The sequence below is a fragment of the Leucopleurus acutus genome (assembly GCF_964270905.1).
Source record: "Leucopleurus acutus genome assembly, chromosome: 3".
NCBI lineage: Eukaryota > Metazoa > Chordata > Mammalia > Artiodactyla > Delphinidae > Leucopleurus > Leucopleurus acutus.
This window is the reverse complement of record NC_139145.1, coordinates 124,935,654-124,953,059: the sequence shown is the minus strand read 5'-3', so window position 1 is coordinate 124,953,059 and position 17,406 is coordinate 124,935,654. Positions and strand designations below refer to the sequence as shown.

Sequence of the window (17,406 nt, the reverse complement as noted above, 5' to 3'; positions counted from 1 at the left end):
TTTATGTCTTTAACAGAGATATTTATCTTAGCAAATAATACTTTGATCTTTTTTGATCTCCTTGGCTGTTTTCACTTCTTTCTTTCATCCTCTAAATATGGGTATTCCCTAAGATTGCCTTTAGTTCTCTATTGTCTTTACTCTTCAATTGTTAACTTCCATCCAACTGACTGTCAAATATAGAATTCCAGCCATTTTTCCTCTTTTGAGCTCTAATTTACATATCTAATTGCCTAGTGGACTTTTCTACTCAAATCTTCTACTGTCAGCTACAACTAAACTGATGAAAACCAAATTTACCAGTTTCTTCCTCAGACTGCCTTGACTGTCACCAACGTGATTGTAATTGCCTTTTACCTGGTCTTGCATTTTCTCATCTTTGATCTCTTTACCCTCACATTTATTCATCTGGTATTTGAATCCTCAGGCAGCTTAGCTTCCTAGCTTTCCAACTTTATTTTTCATTGCATATAACCACATGGTTTCAGTTGACTATTATCTTTATTTCCTGAGCAGTTCTTTCCCATTTCTACTCATACCTCCTTCATATCCTGAATCTTCTCATATCCTCCCTCGCCTTTTTGGAATACTTTCTCTTCTCTTCTTTTTCTACTCAAGTCACTTTTTTTTTTCTTTTTGGCTACACGGTCTGGCTTGTAGGATCTTAGTTCCCCCACCAGGGACTGAACCCTGGGCCCCAGCAGTGAAAGCACTTGAGTCCTAACCACTGGACCGCCAGGGAATTCCACCACTTTTTAATGTCTATTCAAAATTCTACTTTCTCCATAAAGCCTTCCAGCCAGCTTTCAGTGATGGTATTATCAATGTCACTAGTAACTCTTAGATTTGAGTAATGAAGTTCAAGGTATCAGAAAACAGCACTTTGAGTCAAAAGCAAGATGTGAAAGAGAATACAAAATAACCAGTAGTATGGTACAGTGAGAGTTCTCCAAAGAGATAACTAAACAAGCAAAATTACCAGGGGAAGATTTAAGGAATAAAACCACCCAGACCAAAACAAAAACAACCGCCTCTCCAAAACAAAAAATAAATCGAGCTGACAAAAAAGAAAAAGAGAAAAGAAGACATCTGTAAAGACCATTATTAATAATTGCTATGGCAGGCAGGAAGGAAATTGAATCAGACAGGTAGTTCAGTCAGAGAAGCCTCAAATAACTGTCAACAGAGCCGAGAAACACAGTAGACACTGAAAAGTAAGACTTGTTTCTGGAAAGAAGTTTTGAAGAATCAAAAGCTCAAATTTTACAGAAGAGTGAAAGTACAAAAACATTACAAAGAATAAATGGTAAATTATAATCCATGACCAGGTGAATGGAAGAAACAGAAAACATCTGGATATAATATAACAATGAAAGAAGAAATAAGGTTCTTAAGTTAGGTGATGATGAAACAATTACAACATTAAAAAATTATTTCCCTATTTATGAGAATACAATAAGAAAGAAAAAAGAATAGAAAAATAATAAGAAAAAATAATTAGAACAATTCTTTTAATTGAATAGGTGAGAAATAGAATTATTATTGCAAAGGCTAACAAGAAGCCTGAGAAAACTAATTTAAATAAAGCTAAATGAATAAAGTCAAGGTTTTAAAATTTTAATTCAGAGAACCTCATTTTAATTCTCTGATTGTATGATTTAAACAAGTGATGATATTTCTAGATCTTGTAATGGTCATATCAATATTTTTAAAAAAGGACATGATTTCCAAAATTAAAAAGCAAATAAATAAAAATGAGCAAGTGGAAGCACAGCCTCAGATATGGCTCTCAACTAAAATGGTGTTCACAGTTAAAGGGAAATTCTTAGTATTTTTTTCCAGCTTTACTGAGGTATGATTGACAGAAATTGTATATATTTAGATTATACAACATGATTTTTTTAAAGGTGTACAATGTGATGACTTAGTATATGTATACATTGTGAAATGATTACCACAATCAAGTTAAGTAACATATCTGCCACCTCACATAGTTACCTTTTTGTGTGAGTGTATGTGGTGAGAACATGAGATGTACAAATTTCTAGTATACAATACAGTCTTATTAACTAAGATCACCATGCTGTGCATTGGATGCCCAGAACTTATTCATCTTATAACTGAAAATTTGTATCTTTTTGACCAACATCTTCCCATTTCCCCCATCACCTCTAGCCTGTGGCAACCACCATTCTACTCTCTGTTTCTATGAGTTGAACTTCTTTAGATTCCACATATAAGTAGGAATATACAGTATTTGTCTTTCTGTGTCTGGGGGGAGTTTTTAGTTTTTATGAAAACAAAACATTTACAGTTACACAGACTTAACCTTGGATTTCAGGTCTTTGTAGGATAGATAGGTAAACATTTAAAAATGAGTGAAAATTTTAAAAAATGGTAGGTTTAAAAAATATGTTAAAAAAGAAGAGAAGGAAAGGGAAGCTTGTTATCTTTGAAAATTTTGTTAGTTCTTCTGAAGAATGAGGAAGGAGAAGAATTTTAGGTCTGAAAAACAAAGAGGGGAGCAGAAAGAGAAGTAGATAAGAAAATCCAAATTTTTATACTTTATGTGACTATTAACTCCTGTGAAATTTTACCTCAGCCCTGTCTCCTGAATGTCCGTGCTTCATCAGTTATCTTTTATCCCCTTCCTCCTTTAACAAGAGTTTTAATAATTTTTTAGAAGTTACAAACATAAGTATATAGTAAGAGATTTAAAGAAATATCTTACAAAACTAAAATGTTTGTTTAAAAAAACCCAAGAGGCTAAAATGGAGAGCATACAAAGGAGATTTAAATTAAAAGTTATTAATGATAATATTTACAAAATTAAACACAAAACAAAATTCTAGAAGAAGAACCAGATATATATGATTTTAAAATGCAAATATATATTCCTGTGTGTATTAATACTTGGGCAGAAATATAATTAGTCAAAATATGTCGTGATACCCATACATTGTACAGCCAGAAATAAAAAACGTAATGACAAATAGCAGACTCACAGCATCCGAATAGAAACTTCATTTCCTATTTGAGGTACATGTAAATTTCTTTTTTTCAATACTGGAGAAAATTCAGGAGGATATTATGAACACACATAATGAGATAATAAAACCCCTTCAAAATACTTATGGGAATGATACATAAACATTTAAGAAGGACGTCAAACATTATTGCAAGCAGGAAGATCTTTTAAGCACATGGTAAGCTGTAACTATAAATGCATAGTTCAACAGTGATTATTAATAAATTACAAGGAACTGGAAATAATGGATATGGAAATTATTTGGAAATTTGCAATTCTAGGCACAATAGAGTACAAAATTTAAGGTGTAGAGAAATTATAGAAAATTTCTACTCAGTATATGTAGTAGTATAATAATTTCATTTATCCAACAAGAATATAATTAGGAAAATAAAGGAAAGCTTAAAGTTAAAATCCAACATCACTGAAATACTTAATAGGAAATAGGAAAAAGAAATAAGATGGGTAATTTTAAAATTTGAAAGCACAAGTAATGAAGACCTCTTTCATATCCCCCTTCCCTCATATCTAATAGATCTCTGAGCCTTATAGATCCTGCTTCCTAGAGTATTCTTGAATCTGTGCCTCTCAAAATAAGCCATAGTCAGGTCTTGACTCTTAGGACAACAGTTGCTCTCTCTCTCTCTCTCAACCTTGTTACTTCCAATCAGTTCTTCATTATGGAGTTTAAGTGATCCTTTGAAAAAGTAAATCTGATCATGTGCTCAAAAACTGTTGATTGCCTGCACTATTTACAATAGCTAGGTCATGGAAGCAACCTAAATGCCCATCGACAGACAAATGGGTAAAGAAGATGTGGTACATATATACAATGGAATATTACTCAGCCATAAAAAGGAACGAAATTGGGTCATGTGTAGAGATGTGGATGAATCTGTCACAGAGACTGTCATAGCAAAGTAAGTCATAAAGAGAAAAACAAGTATCGCATATTAATGCATATATGTGGAACCTAGAAAAATGGTACAGATGAACCGTTTTGCAGGGCAGAAATTGAGACACAGATATAGAGAACAAACCTGTGGACACCAAGGGGGAAAGAAGTGGTGGGTGGTGGTGGTGGTGTGATGAATTGGGAGATTGGGAATGACATGTATACACTGATGACTAATAAGAACCTGCTGTATAAAAAAATAAATAAAATTAAATTTAAAAAATAATAAAAAACTGTTGATTGCATATTATGGGCATAAAGGATTATTTTTATTTTTTGATACAGACTCAGATAAGTATTCAAATTTGAGTATGGATTTGTAGAATTTAAGTGAAAATATTAAAGTCTGACCTCACATTTGTTTTGACCTTGAAAATTTATAGGTTGCCTCCACATTATCTTATTTAATCTTCAGAACAGCACTGTGAGTGAATTTATATTATTAGTTTTATAATGAGAAAATTACATGTGCAGTATGATGACTGTAGTTAATAATACTGTATTGCATATTTGGAAGTTGCTAAGACAGTAGATCTTAAAAGTTCTCATCACAAGAAAAATAATTTTGTAACTATGTATGGTGATGGATGTTAACTAGTTTTATTGTCCGTGAACATTTCACAATATATACAAATATTGAATCACTATGTTGTACATCTGAAACTAGTGTAATGTTATGTGTCAATTATATCTCAATTTAAAAAAAGAGAGAGGAAAAAAAGAGAAAAAAAAAGAAAGAAAATTGAGTTTAAGGTTGCACAGCTAACAAGAGGCAAGGCTCAGAATTCCTGACTGCTATATACATTTTTAATCAGAGTAAATGGTTACTTAGGGATACAGGAGAAATACTTGTTGACTTCTTGATTTTTATAGTTTCTGGTTTGTAACCAAGGAGAACTTGTCTGTACTGGGGAGTTCTTGTGAACATAGCCTAACAGCTCTTCACTGGGAGAAGCGATTGAAAAAAATACATTAATCTTCCTTTCTGCTTCTTCCAATCCATCCTATGAACTGGATACAGTTGTTAGATTACAGATTACATTTTTTAAAATGTGGATTTTACTTCCAGTTATAGCTTGCAAATGTAAATAATTATGAGGGTGCCTGCAAGCCACAGTATTATAGTACTTCATGAATTATGATAAACCATAGTCATGTTTTGACTAATAAAGTATCACAAAGTACTCATGCAATTGGTGTTTTATGAATTATGTCAGTAATTGTATCATTACAGTGTCTGGCCCACAGTAGGCACTTGATAAGTATCTGTCATTGAATGAGTTGGGTTGGTTCAGTTTCAAGTAATAGAAGACTCAACTCAGAATTATTTAATTAATGAAGACATTTATCATCCTCTTTGATAAGAAATCTGGTGTCCAGAAGTTCTGCAGCTCAGTAAAGACTTTAGTGAACTATGCTCTTTCCATCTCTTTGCTTTGCATTCCTCAGAATGTGATTAAATTATGACTATGCTCAATAACTGAATCCAGCTCAATTAGGAGATCATATATGATCTCTCTTGTATGTTTATAGCTCCCCATTAATATACTTATATATAAATACAAGTAATTTTCTTCATTTAGCAAACTTACTGAGAGTCTAATTGGACTCATGTATTGTGTTAATTTATTTATTGAAAATTTCTTGAGGGCGGTGCATTGATCGTGCTAGACCTATAATCAGTGAGTAATTTTGATATATTTTGGGTTTGTATGTTGTTTGTATAAGTTAATTTTCTATGGGGAGAAGAGGAAGAATTAGGAAATAAGGTATTTATCTCTATGAGGGTTTCTCAATCTCCAGGACTGTTGACATTTTGAGCCAGTAATTCTTTGTTGTAGGGGCTTCCTGTGCTTTGTAGGATGTTTACCAGTATCCCTGGCCTCTACCTACTAGATGCCAGTAACATCTCCCATGTGTAAAAACCAAATATTTCTAGACATTGACAAGTGTCCCCTAGGGAGAAAAATGCTGCTTCTCCTCACCGCAGTTGAGAACCACAGATCTATACCAAAACTCTCCAATTTTTATTTTGAAAACTGTAATCCAGAGTTTAAGAGAATCCTGAAAGTAGATATGAAACAACCACTACCATGGTTTCTATAGAAATTGTTCTGTTTTGAGTAGATTTTTTTTTTTTTTTTTTTGCATTACGCAGGCCTCTCACTGTTGTGGCCTCTCCCGCTGCGGAGCACAGGCTCCGGACGCGCAGGCTCAGCGGCCATGGCTCACGGGCCTAGCTGCTCCGTGGCATGTGGGATCTTCCCGGACCGGGGCACGAACCCGCGTCCCCTGCATCAGCAGGCGGACTCTCAACCACTGCGCCACCAGGGAAACCCCTTGAGTAGCTATTTTATAATACGGAAGAAAAGATTTTGGTTTAGGAGCCTATTTAACGTTCTGGGGGAAAAAATCTTGTGACTAGTTGTATTTACTCTGATAACTATAGATACACTTAGTTTTAGACATTGATAAATTTTTCTTTTATTAAAGTATGGTTGATTTACAATGTTGTATTAGTTTCAGGTGTACAATAAAGTAATTAAGATATATAGATATAGATATAGGTAGATAGATATTCTCTCTCAGATTTTTTTCCATTATAGGTTATTGCAAGATATAGTTTTCTGTGCTATACATTGGTCCTTGTTGTTTATCTATTTTATATGTATAGTAGTGTGTATCTGTTAATCCCAAACTCCTGTTTTATCCCTCCCCACCCCTTTCCCCTTTGGTAACCATAAGTTTGTTTTCTGTTTTCTATGTCTGTGAGTCTCTTTCTGTTTTGTAATTAAGTTCATTTGTATCATTTTTTAGATTCCACATATAAGTGATATCATATGATATTTGTCTTTCTCTGACTTACTTCACTTTATATGATAATCTATAGTCCATTCATGTTGCTGCCAATGGCATTATTTCATTCCTTTTTATGGCTAAGTAATATATATATATATACATATATATATACACCACATCTTCTTTATCCGTTCAGCTGTTGATGGACACTTAGGTTGCTTCCATGTCTTGGCTATTGTAAATAATGCCGTATGAACAATGGGGTGCATGTATCTTTTCAAATTTCAGTTTTTGTCTTTTCTGGATATATGCCCAGGAGTGGGATTGCTGGATCATATGGTAACTCTATTTTAAGTTATTTTAAGGAACCTCCATACTGTTCTCCATAATGGCTGCACCAATTTACATTCCCACCAACAGTGTAGGAGGGTTCCCTTTTTTCTACACCTCTTCAGCATTTATTATTTGTAGACTTTTTCATGATGGCCATTCTGACTGGTGTGAGGTGATACCTCATTATAGTTTTGATTTGCATTTCTCTAATTATTAGTGATGTTGAACAACTTTTTATGTGCCTGTTAGCCATCTGTATGTCTTCTTTGGAGAAATGTCTATTTACATCTTCTGCCCATTTTTGATTGGGTTGTTTGTTTGTTTATATTGAGCTGTTTGTATATTGTTGATATTAATCCCTGTCAGTCTCATGTTTTGCAAATAATTTCTCCCATTCTGTAGATTGTCTTTTCACTTTGTATATGGTTTTCTTTGCTGTGCAAAAGCTTGTAAGTTTGATTAGGTCCCATTTGTTTACTTTTGCTTTTATTTCTTTTGTTTTGGGAGACTGACCTAAGAAAGCATTGCTATGATTTATGTCAGAGAATGTTTTGCTTATGTTCTCTTCCAGGAGTCTTATGGTGTCATGTCTTCCATTTAAGTCTTTAAGCCATTTTGAGTTTGTATTTGTGTTTGGTGTGAGGGAGTGTTCTAAGTTCATTGATTTACATGCAGCTGTCCAACTTTCCCAATACCACTTGTTGAAGAGACTGTCTTTTCTCTGTTGTGTATTTTTGCCTCCTTTGTTGAAGATCAATTGACCATAGGTGTGTGCCCTCCATTCCTTTCTCTTGATCCATATATCTGTTTCTGGGCCAATACCACACTGTTTTGATTGCTGTGGTTCTGTAGTATTGTCTGAAGTCTTGGAGAGTTATGCCTCCAGCCTTGTTCTTTTTCCTCAGGATTGCTTGGCAATTCTGGGTCTTTTGTGGTTCCATATAAATTTTAGGATTATTAGATCTAGTTCCATGAAAAATGTCATAGGTAATTTATAGGGATCACATTAAATATGTAGATTGCTTTGGGTAGTATGGTCATTTTAACAATATTAATTGTTCCAGTCTAAGAGCATGGGTTATCTTTCCATTTCTTTCAATCATTTTCAGTTTCCTTTATCAATGTTTCATAGTTCTCAGCATATAGGTCTTTCACCTCCTTGGTCAGGTTTATTCCTACATATTTTATTTTTTTATGTGATTTTAAAAGGAATTGTTTTGTCAACAAAAGAAAAAACAAAAACCACATGATCATCTCAATAAATGCAGAAAAAGCATTTGATAAAATTCAGCATCCATTCACGATAAAAACTCTCACCAAAGTGGGTATGAAGTGAACATATCTCACCATAATAAAAGCTATTTATGACAAACCCACAGCCAACATAATACTCAGTGGTGAAAAACTGAAAGCTTTCTTGCTAATTCTGGAACCAGACAAGGATGCCCACTCTCACCACTTCTATTCAACATAGTATTGGAAGTCCTAGCCATAGCAGTCAGACAAGAAAAAGCAATAAAAAGGTATCCAAATTGGAAGGGAAGAGGTAAAATTGTCATTATATGAAGATGACATGATACTCTATGTAGAAAACTTAGACACCACACAAAAACTATTAGAACTGATAAACAATTTCAGCAAGGTAGCAGGATACAAGATTAACATACAGAAATCTGTTGCAGTTCTTTACACTAACAATGAAAAATCAGAAAAAGAATGATAAATTCTTTTTATTTTCTTCCAGCATATTATGACAACACCATATTTCATAGAGTTGTACCTGGTTTTATAGTCCAAGGGGGAGATCCTACTGGTACAGGGACTGGTGGAGAGTCTATCTATGGAGCCCCATTCAAGGTGAGACTGGATATTTTTTATCTATTTTCAAGTCAGCTTGGATTGCTTAATCAAAAATGATTGTGCCCCATAGAAGAAAATGCATTTTACATTAGTGCACAAAATCGGGTCTATCATATATTTAGGATTATACAGAATAAGAGCAGCACTTACCCCATCAAGCATTCTTTCTAAGTTGTCTTGTCACAACGTTTTACACTAGATTGAATCCAGATGGAGCTAAAGGTGGTAGTGAGGAAAATGTGAGTCAGAAAAAAAGACTATATAACAGATTTCCCGATATCTGACTGTATCTGATCTCGGCAACTTTGTATGTGTAAAACATTTCTAGAACATTGCATATGCCATCCTATTTTAAAACATTTTATTTAACACTGTATAGAATTTATATTAATCTGCTTGAACTGCTATAACAAAATACCTCTGACTGGGTGGTTTAAACAATAGGAATTTATTTCTCACAGTTCTGGAGGCTAGGAAGTCCAAGATCAAGATGCTAGCATGCAGTTCTGTGAAGCTTCTCTTTCTGGCTTAGAAATGGCTGCCTTCTTGCTGTGTCTTCACATGGTAGAGAGAGAACGTCCTGGTGTTTCTTCCTCTTCTATTAAGGGCACAAGCCCTACTGGATTAGGACTTCACTCTTGTGAAGTCATTTAACCTTTTTCATCTTCTTATGGGCCCTATCTCCAGTACAGTCACATTGTAGGTTAGCGCTTCAACATATGAACTATGAGAGGACACGATTCAGTCCATAGCAGAATTCATTTTAAATTGTACACAATAGACCTCTGTAGCACAAAATGCATGCTGTAACAAGAAATCAGAAGGGGAAACAGAAGGAAGAAGCAACATAAAAGTTAGAAGAGCTGTGGGTTTTAATCAAGAATAGGTCAGTGTTTTGTTAACTGCCAACATAGATCTAAAAAGAAAAAAAGAGTTAATGTCATAATTAAGATATAAAGGATAGCAGGGAGTTCAAGTAAAAGCTAAAAGCAGGGTTATTTATTAATCTGATGGTATCAATATTATGTTCTTTTAATGAGTAAGCATCAATAGCTCTTAAAATATGTGAATTTTTAAAAACTTCAAATTTATACTAATAAGATAGAGTATCTGGAATTTCCTTTAATTTTATACTGGGTTACTGTATGATTCTTGAGAAAAATACTTCAACTGTTTGCTTTAATTTTCATATGATAGTGGCCTTAGAGCATGTGAAATGGTTATAAAAGAGTCTCAAATGTCACTGTTAGACTATTTTATATTTTACAAAATTGAGATATCTCATTATTTTAGAGCCTCCATCTGGTAGGAAGCATTCCTTTATTCTATTATTTGGTTTAACAGAATAGCTCTTTGTGACAATTCCTTTCTAAATTGAGATTTTTGCTTATTATATTCAAATGATACAGATATCTTGGTAAGTTTTTCAATTAGGTCATTTTTAATACAGTATCCAGAGTTATGATCCTTTGAGTTCAAATCCCTTGAGACGAATTTATTAAGGAAACAGAACTTCCTTTCTGAAAAACATTGATTACATAACATGCCTATATTATAAATGAGTCTAGTATCAGGTCTTCTATTAACTAAGAGACTATTGTATATGTTATGTAATCCTACCCTAGCAAGAAAACCACCTTAGAATGGCTTGCTCCTGCTCTTTTGAAAACTGTCAAATGGGACCAGTGCCAGTTCAGAGATGATTCAACTTAGGACTTGAAAAAACACAGTGAAGCACATAACATAATCATACTAGATTCCTTGAATTAAAAAATAAGAAGAAAACAATTGTTTCATGACATTTAGAATGGGGTCAGGAAGGGAATAGTTGAAGACTCTGTAATGATTCAAAAGTAGTTATCCTGGAGAAAAAAAAAATAGAAGGTTCTAAAAGCTTAGATGGCTTTGAGGGATGAGAAAAATAGGGAAGTGACTCAGAAATCCATTCCCCTTGAGTACCCTTCCTCTGTGTAAGTAGTAAGCTTTCCACAAAACAGGCTAAATTTGCGGCTGAGTATATTTAGAAGATACTTACAGGCTAGTGAAGTTTAATAGAATTGAAGGAACCGTAGATATTGGATTTGATTATATGTGAAAATCAGTTAAATAAAACTTCAGCATTTTTGGTTAGAAGTTGTATGGGACCTTGCTTGTTAGCTGAAATATGAAGGGCCTTATAACTGAGGACATTCACTAAATCTTTTTTTTTTAATGCTTCAGGATGAATTCCACTCACGGTTGCGTTTTAATCGGAGAGGACTGGTTGCCATGGCAAATGCTGGTCCTCATGATAATGGCAGTCAGTTTTTCTTTACACTGGGTCGAGCAGATGAACTTAACAATAAGCACACCATCTTTGGAAAGGTTCGTATCCAGTTATCTTAAGCTTCTATGATATATATGATCAACTTATCTAAGAGCTGCCTTCATAAAAATATTCCCTAGGATATTTATTTATTATTTCTAAAAATGCTGGAATACTGTATATTCCTGTTATAATAAACTGAGGAACCACCTGAATTTTTGTGTGTGTTTTTCAAACAAGTCATTGGTTTTAACTTTAAATTTTTCTGTTTTCTAAAATTGTATTAATGGTATTATTAACTATTACGTCACTCAGCTGCTACTGTTTTAAAATTTTTAGAAAGACACCTAGGTAATAACATTTAGTAGTTTAAAGTTTATTTTGTTAATGATGAATTCCCTTCAGTTTAAAGTGGAACTTGTATTAACATTAAAACTTTTTTTTTTAAATAAATTTATTTTTGGCTGCGTTGGGTCTTCACTGCTGTGCCTGGGCTTTCTCTAGTTGCAGCGAGCGGGGGCTACTCTTCGTTGCAGTGTGCGGGCTACTCATTGCGGTGGCTTCTCTTGTTGTGGAGCACGGGCTGTAAGCATGTGGGCTTCAGTAGTTGTGGCTCGCGGGTTCTAGAGCACAGGCTCAGTAGTTGGGGCACATAGGCTTAGTTGCTCCACATGTGGGATCTTCCTGGACCCGGGATCGAACCCATGTCCCCTGCATTGGCAAGTGGATTCTTAACCACTGCTCCACCAGGGTAGTCCCAACATTAAAACTTTTTACCTGAAATATTACTTTGAACAATACCTATTTAATCCTGCTTACATTTAACATCATATCAGAGATTATCATTTCCATAGAATTTTCAATAGTTTCCTTTAAAAGGATTCTGAAGATTTTTTTTTCTCATGCTTCTCCCTTTTCATAAATATTCCAGTATTTTCCCAGATAGTTTTATTAAGTCTTAGGTGTGTTAGACATCACTAGTGCATCAGCTCCCTCTGCTGGTTCAATAAGAATGGTTTCCCCCATCTTAGACAAAAGATGAAAAGGGAAAGAACACACTTAGCACAACTGGAAAACTGGTATTATTTTAGAACTTTTTAGAAATGTTGAATAAGAGGAGTCATGCCAAAAACATGCAATACAGTATTGTTGCTTAATACTTAACGTGGATTAAGAAATATGCATTGGCGCATTTGAGCCACTCCAACACAGGTTGTCTGATGTTCACAGATTTTCCTTCCTATTATTTACAAAAAATAAGTATATAATAAAATGAGATTTATGTTGCCATTCTGCACCACTGTTTACAATTGATGTTATATAACTTACACATTAGAGACAAAGTATAGCATAGTGGTTACAAGTCAGAATGGCCGTCACTGTCGGCTGTATAACTTCTTTGAACCGCAATTTTCTTATCTGGAAAAGCAAGATAATGATAGTACCTACTTTTAGGATGTTTTGAGGATTAAATGAGATAATGTCTTTTTTAAAAATTCCATTTCTCTTTTATTTGATATAACTTCCAGGGCTTAGAAGTTATCTGGGTTATATTACTCTTTCGTATCCTTGCTAAAAGTAAAACAAACCAAAAGTGGAATCATTGGATGTTCTGTATAGGATTCCCTGAAATATGTATTTAGCCCACTCTAGCAGGCACGGCCGACCTCTAAAAACAATCAACTTTATCTCTTTGGAGAATGCCTTTAATAATGTCTGCAGAGCACTTACCACATTGTTATTGTTATTTGCTTGTTCTACCCTATTCTAAAGTGTAAATTTGTTTATAATGTTTGAACAAAAAGTAGTCATTCAGAAGGAGGTTATTTGGCATTATATTTTTAATAAAAACTGACATTAAGTATATATTGGAAATTTCTCAGAAATCTTACTGAGGGATTAAACTTCATCAATGCCTTTTCCCCTTAGGATGATGTTGCTTTTTTATACTATTTAATGCATATACTCTTATATAACAATATGAAATTCCCTTTCAGTTATTTAAAAAATATTTTCAAAAGTCCTCCCTTATTTCAAAGCATGAATTTACTATTTTTCAATTAAATTTTCTTTTTTATTTGTTAGATTACAGGGGATACAGTATATAACATGCTGCGACTGACAGAAGTAGACATTGATGATGAAGAAAGACCACGTAATCCACACAAAATAAAATGTTGTGAGGTAGGAGCATGATTATTATGGGATACATTACTTAAATTATCACTTAAGAGAAATTGATTATTTGTACTGTTAAATTATTAGATGAAATTAACATCACTACTTAGATTTTATCTCTGTAATTTAGTCACAGTTTCTGATTAAGAACTTTTTTAATTGAAGATTTCGAATTCAAAGATAAAACTTCAGCTGATAATCCAATGAGTGCAATACTGGACTCATAATGGAAAGCCGGATGAATTAGGTTTATTTAGCCCAGTGAAGTGATATCTTAGGTAATTTAAGAGTGATTCTTCATTGAGGAAGCAAGGACCTTAGAGCATTTGATTTGGAGTCAAAATACCTGAGTTTGTCTCTCTTACTATGTGTTATGTTTTCTTGAATATTTTTCCCTTTTGTAAAATAGGGATAAAATACCTTTTACTTAATAGCATATTGGATTACTGGGAGAATCCAGTGAGGCCATGTAAGTGAAAGTATATATCATTATGCTTGTAGTGGTTATGTGAGGAAAAATTATAGACACTAATGGCAACATAATTAAATATTGGTTTTAAGTTTTTGTGAAATTTTATAAAATTGAATCATGTTTTCAAAATATTTCTTTCCATAGGTTTTGTTTAATCCTTTTGATGACATCATTCCAAGAGAAATAAAAAAGCCAAAAAAAGAGAAACCAGAGGAGGAAGTAAAGAAATTGAAACCCAGAGGCACAAAGTAATAATCAGAGTAGAAAGATTTTCTCCTCAGCTTGAAAAGCAACACTGGTTCATTTAGTTCACTTTATTTCCTTTAGTAACAATTGTTTAGTAGTGAGGGGGAGGTCAGTTTGGACCAAGAGGTACTATCTAAATTGTATTGTGTGTGTGTTTTTCTAAATGTACATTTCTTATATTCAAATACAATATATAACTTTAAAAACTTAAGGTAAATAAATATTGTCTGAGATGTCCATATGAAATCTGTGTTAAAAAGTAGGTAAATATTTATGATCACTACAAGACTTATTTATGTAAATGAGTTATTGAGAAATTTTTTTTGTTTTTTACTTGTTTTTCCATTAATATATGCTCAGGATAAAGAACTTAGAAAGTAAAGTATGAAGGATATAATGACCACCTGGTTACATTATTTAACTTTTCACTCTTATTTTTTGGTGCTATTAAGATAATCTTATTATAAATATATTTAAACATAGAGCTGTTTCTGTATTATTTCCTAAGGATAGTTTTCTAAAAATAGAAATTTCTTCTTTTAATAAATTTCAGTAATTTGTGAACAATATTCTTTACATTATTATGTCTATTTTATTAAAATAGATATCAGAGAGTTGGATTTCAACTTTTTTACTGAACTGTAGCGTCGTATTAGGGATTTTATTGTACTTATAAGTGTTAGAGTCAGACAGTTTTAAGTATAATACTGCCTGCCCCAGTTATAAGAAGCAAAGTTTATTAATCTTTCTGAGCTTCAGTTTCCCCATCTTATAAAATGGAGATTTATAATACAACACCTGGTTATAATGAAGATTAAATGAGAAGGGGAATTTGAAAACACCCAATAGTGTAGGTATTCAATATATATTCATTTCTTTTCTTGATATCCTACAATGTAAGTAAGTTAAGTTGCTATTATTAAACTGTCACATATGAGCCAGACACTTTAATAAGCAGTTGATATCTTGTGGCAAAATAACTTCTTATACAGCTTTATATTTGATTTCCTTTTATTTTTAATTATTTATTTTAACTAATTTATTTCTGGGTGAAAGGTCACTGTCACTATATTCAGATATAATATTCCATAACTGTGATTTATCTTGACAACAAGCCCAAAAGTTGGATGTTTTTGTTTTTAATTCATAGCAAATATAATAGGGATGATGTGGTAGTTATTGATTATATCTAAGTTTTTAAATGAAATTCCTCTTTTGTGGCTAAATCTTTTATTTTTCCAGTATTTGAAAGGAGAGTTTTAATAACTTATTATTTATCTTCCTTGTGATATATTAATTTGAAGGCTCAAAAAAGACAAACTTGATTTTTCTTCCCATGTACCATTTGGTTAGCTAAATTTATTGCTTTTTTTGACAATTTTGTTTAACTTATTAATTTTAAAATATTAAGATTGTTTTGGCAGACACTAGATAAATTGCTTCCCATTTGTAGTACTCTCAGAGCTATATGTTTATTAGTTTTTTAGAAATCCCCATTTTGCTCACCAGTTTTGGTAACTATAAAAAGCTTTAATTATTTCTGTCATGCTTGACTTAGTGTATTTAATGGTTCTATTGCTTTGAAAGTAGGATATTTATAAGTTTTGTTTAACTTTTTCTTCCTAAATTTTTTCTTTAATTCTTTTTTCCTTCTTTCTTTTTTTCTTTATTTCTGATCAGAAATTTTAGTTTACTTTCATTTGGAGAGGAAGCTGAGGAAGAAGAGGAGGAAGTAAATCGAGTTAGTCAGGTAAAACTCTTAATTTGCCCTTTGTTCTGAATTATAAAGAGATTAGGGTCTATATCTCACTCATTTTTTAATCTCCTGCTATACATAGCACAGCATGTTTTACATGGTACACATTCAGTAAGTGTTCATTGAACCAATTCATAAAATGATCTGTGGTCCGTAATATTTGCAACTTCTGAGATGATTTGAGATAGTTATTTTCTTTAATCTGGCATTTTAAAAAATCAGTTACAACTAGAGTTAAAGAATGATTTAATTTTATGATTCAGATTTTAATTATGCTTGGTTTAATTGGATTGCCAGATGATTTTGTAATTATCATTACTGTAATAAACAGTGACAGACCAAAGCTCTTGTATTCATTTTAGTATTATTTATATGTATTTAATCATTTCATTAATTCTCATCACAGCTCTTTAAGATAGGAATTATCATTCCCATTTTATCTATGAATAAATTAAGGTATTAATAGGTTGTAATTTGCTCAAAGTCACATAACTAATAAGTAGCTAGAGCTGGGAGTTGAACCTACATCTGTCTCACTATAAAATCCATGTCTCAAGATTATACATTGCCTCCTGTCCTTTATCCCACCAATGCTCGCCATAGGCCTTTAAGTATGGTTTTCCTCAATATCACTTTCATCACAGTACTCATTGCTGAAACACCTACAGTGCCCCACCATTGTTTAAAGCAGTGATTCTGACAAATATGCCCCAAGAAAATCATCTTCAAGGGTTTTTACTCCCCCAAATTTTCGTATGTCTTTCTTTCTTAAAAATTAGTGAACACTGAGACCTAAAGGATAAGATTCAAAGTCTTTACTGTAGTATGTAATTAAAACTCTGTAACCTAGTACTACCTTACTTGCTTGATGTAGTCACCTGTTTCTTACTGACACTTACAATAGCATCGACTTAAAAGCACATTATTTTTACCTTTGTCTTTACTTCTTTATCCATGTGCTTCCCTCATCGTTGAGCCTGGTTTTGGTAGGCTAATATTGGGCACATAGTAAGCACTCTATTTATACCCCTTGCATTAAAACTGAATTAAAATGGACATGTATAAGAAATATTTAGTCTTTTTTTTTTTTTTTTTTGCTGTCTTCAGTATCCTTGATTGATCTATTTGATAGCATGGATTCAGTTACCACACGTATACTAACATTCTGAACTCTAGGAGACAAGGCCAAATATTTCTTCTGGGCTCTTGTCCCTCATTCTGAGTTGCCTTTAGGAAACATCTCTATTTTAGATATCAAAATTAAATCCATCTTTACATGAAAACCTCCTTTTCCTATTCCTCATCAACATCAATCACTCTGTCACCCTGGTATCTCAGAAGTCATCGTCAGTATACTAGTCTTATATTATTCATGATTCAAATTTGTCCCTAATCAAAATGAAAGATTCACTGTATGTCATGATCCTGCAGGTATATTTGTAAATGGAAAAAATCATGAATGTTAGATCTGGGA

General features: G+C 33.0%; 1 protein-coding gene across 1 annotated transcript in view; it reads left to right on the top strand.

Annotated features, from left to right (window-relative positions):
* The window catches only part of CWC27 (CWC27 spliceosome associated cyclophilin), a 224,906-nt gene that overhangs the window by 9,891 nt on the left and 197,609 nt on the right, over positions 1-17,406 (top strand). The window contains exons 3-7 of the mRNA XM_082837378.1: positions 8,860-8,972; positions 11,196-11,339; positions 13,366-13,464; positions 14,075-14,178; positions 15,857-15,926. Of these exons, the coding sequence (XP_082693504.1) occupies positions 8,860-8,972; positions 11,196-11,339; positions 13,366-13,464; positions 14,075-14,178; positions 15,857-15,926 (530 nt within the window). The remainder of the gene's footprint in view (positions 1-8,859; positions 8,973-11,195; positions 11,340-13,365; positions 13,465-14,074; positions 14,179-15,856; positions 15,927-17,406) is intronic.